The following is a 6,831-nucleotide window of genomic DNA, read 5'->3' as shown; positions in this document are numbered from 1 at the left end:
CCCCTGACGAATATGCATCTATTAAACCTTCTAAGTCTTCTTTTAATCTTCTAGGTTAGCTTCTTTTTTTGTATGGTTGTCGATTTCTTTTTTTTTTATCTTTCCGAAGTTTATTTTAACAAAGAAATAGGGCTTATGGTCACCTGGAGATGCAGTCTGTGTTGAGAATATCCTGACGGTGTTTTTTGTACACAAAAGTCTGGGATTGTTGTAAAATATGAAACAAAATGATGCCAGATGAGACATTTCTTCGGATATCTACACTATTCAAAGGAAAAACGTGTCTAACTGTATCTAACAGGGAGGGGATGGGAGTAATAAATACAAAATAGTAGCCTCAGAGACATCTGACAAAAAATAATTTCAGATTTTCCTAATATAAATTATTAATATTTAAGTCATAATTTTGGAAAGTGAGTTTAGCCTCGCAAGGCAATCAATCAATCAATCATCACTGCGCATTTCGCATTCCAAAACAGAATGTGACTTAAATTAAATAATACAAATTGACTCTCTCTACTAGGGGGTCCAGGGATGGACAATTCACCTGCCATTTATTTCTCGCCTCAAAAAACGAAAAATTTATTTATTCATTCTTTTTTTTTTCCTCCCTGGAGTAAACGGGGTTTCCCTTATATCATCCAAAAAACAAAACTCAACACGTTGTGGGTTGAGTATTTTCCGGTTTCACCAGCGGAAGGAAGCATGCTCTGTCGTCAAGAACACATGCCGGCTACACAGAGTGACGCATGATGCAAACAACGACCCCTAAAGATGAGGCCGTTAACCCGGCCAGGGACACGACCACCGCGTCACATGGACAAATCGCACGAGGCCATCGCATCGCTAAAGGAAGCGGCTACAGCGGCTAGCAGGTTGCGGGCTAGCTAGCGCGTTAGCTCACCTAGCCTCAGCGTTTACGCGCTCGCTAGACTCTCTTTGTCTTTTTTGAAACTTTTCTTTTTTTCTTTTCTTTGTTTTGTTAATGCCAGACTCAACCGCTCTCTCTCTGCTTGTATCTCTTACGGGGGATCTAGCTCGCTAAATCGCGGCGGCTAAAGGGTTAGCATGACGTGCTGGGACCGGCTCAGCTGGGGGGGGGGGGGGGGGGGGGGGGGGGGGGGGGTCTTGGACTCTACGTCAGTCTGAACACGAATCACACAATAAAAGTACCGGCCCAAAAACGTTGCGTTTCGCCCGAACTCTGCTCACCCTCGTCGCTTACTATTGCCTTCTATTTCGCTCAACAAGTGCTAACTAGGGTCATCTCCATGGCGACGGTGGGTACGGGGAGGGGGGGGGCATTCGATTGGCTGCTGCCGACGCAGTTCAAAAGGTACGCTACACAGGAAAAAAGCCACCCGTTGCCGAGGTGACGTCGACACGGCAAACGACGTTCTCCAAACGGAATGCAACCCGGCGTGTAAAAAACAAACAAACACGAGCCAGGCATAATCAAACGATCACAACCCCCCCGCCGATGTCATGATGAAACAAAGATGGCCGAAGCCATCGGGGGAGAGGGGCGTGGCCAGGACGGGGAGGGGTCCATTCAGCATCGAGACTCTGTTCCATTGAGACAAAGCGGGCTGCGTTCCAACTCCCGGCGGCGCTGCAGTCTCCTCAGGCTCTGGGGAGAGGCTCCGCCCACTTCAGTCTCGCTAATGAGTTAGGCCGAGCTAACGACCAAAGGAGGTTGGGGGGGTCCCAGGCGAGCGGTGAGAGGGTGAAGGTCGTTGTGGAAACAAAAGTGTGTTTTGGTGTCTGTGTGTTTTAGTCCAGCAAGGGGGGGGGGGGGGGGGAGCTCACGGAAGGGGGCGTGGCCGCTCTCCTCAGAGTTTAAGTCCAGTGTGTGTGTGTGTGTGTGTGTGTGTACATCCAAGCAGAAGGGGAGTCATCTGGGGGGGATGCGACGGAGATCGAGGTGAAGCTTATTAAGCCTGCTCGTTAAGCACTAACGAGCAGGTGACGGGGCGGAGCCAGCAACGGGGGCGTGGCCACACCCATTAGAGTTTAGTCCAGCGCGCGTGTGTGTGTGTGTGTGTGTGTGTGTGTGTGTGTGTGTGTGTGTGTGTGTGCACGTCCCAGCAGAAGGGGGGTCCGGGGGCGGTTCAGCTCGTTAAGCTCGTTAAGGTGAAGGAGAGGCGGAGCCAGTAAGGGGCGTCGACCGCCCAGATCAGAGGCGGTGGCGGGAGTCCTGGCTGCAGCCCCCCGGGGAGGTGCGGTTGCGGTGGGGCTTGTAGGAGTCCTGGTAGGGGTCCTGGTGGTGGTACTGGTCCTGCTGGTACTGGTCCTGATGGTACTGGTCCTGCGGGTACTGGTCCTGCTGGTCGCGGCTGTGCTGGGAGCCCGAGGAGACGCGGTTGCGGCCCTTGTGCGCGCGCTCGTTGTGGTAGTTCTCGTCCGACGTCATCAGATTGCGCCGCTCGTTGGGGGTGGAGTTGTCGCCACCGCCCCCCCCGCCCCCGTTGCCGCCGCCGCCCCCCCCTCCCCCGCCCGTGTGGTTGCCTTGACGATTGCGCTGGCTCTGCTGGGGCAATGAGGGACAACTTTATTAGTGTGTGTGTCATGACGGCGACGGTGTTAAAGTGTGTTCACACAGTGTGTTTCTGTGTGTGTGTTTGTGATGTCTGTGTGTGTTTGTGTAGTGTGTGTGTGTGCTTCTGTGTGTCTGTGTGTGTTTGTGTAGTGTGTGTGTGAGTCTGTGATGTTTTTTGTGTGTCTGTGTGTCTGGGTGTCATATCTGTGTGTGTGTGTGTGTGCGATGTCGGTATGTGTTTGTGTAGTCTGTGTCTCTGTGTCTATGTGTCTGTGTGTGAGTGTGTGTGTTGATGACAGCCTACCCCGGGCCTAGCCCTATAAACACACAGACACACACACACACACACACACTCACAGAGAATTACACACACAGACACACATTCACACAGACCAACAGACTCACACACACACACACACACACACACACACACACACACACACACACACACACACACACACACACACACACACACACACACACACACACACACACACACAGAATTACACACACACACACACACACACATAGAAAACACACCCACTCGCACAAAGACACAGAATCAAACAGACACAGACCCACACAGGCTCCCACCGCCCCCCCCCCCCCCCCCCCCCCCCCCCTCACCTGCAGGCCGGAGATGGAGGTGGGGTAGGGCGTGAGCGCGGCGGGCCCCAGGGGGCGGCCCAGCAGGGGGTTGAGGGGCGTGGCCAGCGAGGTGTGCGTGGCCTTCCAGTACGCCTCCAGGTACTCTGCCAGGTGCTCGCAGGCGTCCTCCAGCTGGTTCTCGTCCAGGATGATGTCAAACATCTCCTGTAGGGGCGGGGTTTAGAGAGAGGGGGCGGGGTTATAGAGGGTGGAGTCAATAAAGGGGCGGGTTTAAGATATGGGCAACGTTAAGAAAGGGGCGTGGTTAAGAGAGAGGGGGTGGAGCTAATGGGGGGTGGAGGCAATATAGGGGCGTGGTTCAATTATGGGGTGGGAGTAAGAGATGGGGTAGGGGTTAAGAGAGGGGGCGGAATCAATATAGGGGCGGGGTTAAGAGAGGGGCGGACCCACCGGCGGGCACTGGGTCAGCTTGTCGGCTGCCACCAGCTGCACGTTGAGGTGTTTGCTCTGAGACTTCCCCCGAGACTTCACCAGCCGCTGCAGCACCTGGTGGGACAGACGGACAACACGGACACACCGTGAGGACACACGGACACAGCGTGAGGACAGACGGACAACACAGACACACCGTGAGGACAGACGGACAACAGACACATGACGTTCACATGACATTGATCCAGATTGTCTAACCCCCCTCACCCCTCACCCCTCACCCCTCCCTCACCCCTCACCCACCCCTCACCCCTCACCCACCCCTCACCCTCACCCACCCCTCACCCCTCACCCTTAACCCACTCGTGATTGGCACATCAAGTTCGTCAAACAGAGATGAAAGGTTAGATAGACAGACAGACAGACAGACAGACAGACAGACAGACAGACAGACAGACAGACCCTCCAGACAGACAGACAGACAGACAGACAGACAGACAGACAGACAGACAGACAGACAGACAGACAGACAGACAGACAGACAGACAGTAGTGCTGAGGAGATACATCGAGATGCTAGAGAAAGGACAAACAGAGCAGTATAAAGTGTCCCAGTGCTCCCAGTTCTCCCAATGCCTGTACCTCACAGTGTAGGGGGGCGTGGTTAAGAGAGGGGGGCGTGGTAAAGAGAGGGGCGTGGTTAAGAGAGGGGCCGGGGATACCTCACAGTGCATCAAAGTGTGTCAATGCAACGCAGAAAAACCAGAGAAGTGGCAAGCATGCAGCTCGCAGTGGACAACCACCAGGTGTGGCTCACCTGTCGTCTGTCTGTGCCGTGAGGGACGCTCCTGGGAGCCAATCGGTGATGGGCCAGAGTTAAAGGGGGCTTGTCCCTCCGGCCTCGTGCTCTTAGGTTTTGAGGTATTGCTTTTACAAGTGAGGAGGGAGACGTCTTCAGCCAACATTTACTGACATTTTAAGTGCGTTTAAGGGTTTTTAAGTTGTTCATACTAGCCGACTAATGCATTGGTGCCTAGGGAAACTCTCTTCACTCATTGGTCGGTTTTCTGAGTGAGGGACACGTTAAGAGGGGGGCGTGGTTAAGAGAGGGGCGTGGTAAAGAGAGGGGCGTGGTTAAGAGAGGGGCGTGGTTAAGAGAGGGGCTAGGCATATGATAGGGGCGGGATTAGGAGAGGGGCGGAGTTAATACAGCGCGCAGGGTTAAGAGAGGGGCGGAGCTAAGAGTGTCAGAGGTTTTCCGAGTGAGGGACACATCACCAACGTGCTACTTCCAAAAAAAACAGTTGACTACCTGTTTCCAGATCAGTTACGGGGGGGAAAGCGAAGACACCTCATCGTTTACTAAACTGATTAGGAGAGCGAGGAGAAACAAGATTCAGGTTGAAGAGATCAGCTTTAGAAGGACATCTAAAAAGAGGAGGAGTCCAACATACCAATCCATGATTCCTTACTGGCTATCAGGGTCACAAAGACACACACACACACACACACACACACACACACACACACACACACACACACACACACACACACACACACACACACACACACACACACACACACACACACACACACACACACACACACACACGCACACACACACACACACCGACTCACACACACAGACTCACACAGTGACTCACACACAGAGACTCACACACACACACACACACACCGACTCACACACACAGACTCACACACACAGACTCACACAGTGACTCACACACAGAGACTCACACACACACACACACCGACTCACACACCAACAAACACAGACTGAAGAATTTGAACCGCGCACTCCTTAAACCACAGAGTTAATTGAATCAAGGTTCATTAATTGGGTTCTTAATTGGGCTCCTGATTGGCTGACCTTGGGCGAGGACACCTTGACGTGGACGATGATGGGGGCCAGCGAGGTCTTCAGCAGCTGGGCGGGGTGGTTGATGGTGTCCGCGTCCAACACCACCAACTGCAGCGAGCGCGCCAGCTCGAAGATACGCTCGATCTCACTCTGCACCTCGGCTGGGGAGGGGGGCAGGGGGGGAGGGGAGGAGGGGAGGGAGGGGAGGGGAGGGTGAGGAGGGAGGGGAGGGTGGGGAGGGTGAGGGGGGGAGGGGAGGAGGGGAGGGTGAGGGGAGGAGGGAGGGGTGAGGGGGAGAGGGGAAAATAAGGGGTTATGATACCATGTTTTTTAAGTGCATACATTAAAGGTTGTATCAGCGATGTTGGGTGACGTCACTTCTGTTGGTGTTTGAAGCGAGATCCCAAACAAACAGCCAGCTCGCCCCTCCCTTCCGTGTTTCGTGCATCCGGTAAGAAACGATCATGAACGCAGCGCAAAACCCCACCACACCCACCCCTTGTCGGTGATTGGTTGGAATACTATTTATTTTGGTTTTGAGTGGTTGGCAGTACCATTTGTTTCTGTGTACGATCTCGGGGCGCAGGCTGCCTACAGAGACGGTTTTTTTGAAGACCTGCTTACGGGGCGGGCAGCTAGCGGGCCGTGAGGAGAGATCAGATTAATGTGATACTTCTTGTGTCAGGCTAGAGTCGCTGATGCAACCTTTAAGTGCCGCGTTGAAAATATCTCAGCCATGTACTCGCACCTAGCGCACACATACACACAAACATTCACTCAGTCATACACAAATTCACCCCACTCATACAAACAGTCACATTCACACACAATCCATTCACCCACACACACCCCTCTCTCTGTGGGTCTTACTTAGGGCTGTACGGTGTGGAATAAAATGTATATCACGGTATGATTTGGGGCATAGACGGTAGCGGTAGCGGTAGCGGTATTATATCTTCTAATTTCGATATAAATGCTTCTGAAGGGATAAAATACTAGTTAGGCAGAAAAACTGCATCGAAAAAATGAAAAATCCTTTCTCAAGTTACTTCCATCTCTGAAAAACACAAATGTTTAATAGTATGGATTTCTTCCTCTACCTGTGCGCGGACCTTACACCGACATTTTGAAAGGGCACCATGTCCTTACACAGGTCAACAGTGACGGGTGAGAGTGAGGAGGGGGAGGGGGTGAGAGTGAGGAGGGTGAGGGGGAGGGGGTGTTATCTCGTTCCACTACTGGCTTTTTTCGTCGTAAGGACTGGCTTTGGAAAAGGCCTGCGGAAGCGTTGTCTGAGATACATCGCTTCGGCAGGCACGCTTGCGCAATAGCGTACTGCATGAGAAGGCAGTATCGCTGTCTAATCTGTC

At 52.9% G+C, this 6,831-nt stretch overlaps 1 protein-coding gene across 1 annotated transcript in view; it reads right to left on the bottom strand.

Annotated features, from left to right (window-relative positions):
• Window positions 1–2,176: 2,176 nt before the first annotated feature.
• The window catches only part of LOC130385432 (voltage-dependent L-type calcium channel subunit beta-4-like), a 5,225-nt gene continuing 570 nt past the window's right edge, over window positions 2,177–6,831 (bottom strand). Inside the window, exons 2-5 of the mRNA XM_056593935.1 lie at window positions 5,471–5,622; window positions 3,599–3,694; window positions 3,167–3,352; window positions 2,177–2,470 (exon numbers count right to left, since the gene is read on the bottom strand). Of these exons, the coding sequence (XP_056449910.1) occupies window positions 2,177–2,470; window positions 3,167–3,352; window positions 3,599–3,694; window positions 5,471–5,622 (728 nt within the window). The remainder of the gene's footprint in view (window positions 2,471–3,166; window positions 3,353–3,598; window positions 3,695–5,470; window positions 5,623–6,831) is intronic.

The sequence above is a fragment of the Gadus chalcogrammus genome, chromosome 7 (assembly GCF_026213295.1).
Source record: "Gadus chalcogrammus isolate NIFS_2021 chromosome 7, NIFS_Gcha_1.0, whole genome shotgun sequence".
Classification (NCBI taxonomy): Eukaryota; Metazoa; Chordata; class Actinopteri; order Gadiformes; family Gadidae; genus Gadus; species Gadus chalcogrammus.
Note: the sequence above shows the minus strand (reverse complement) of the source record. Positions and strands in the feature narration are given on the sequence as shown.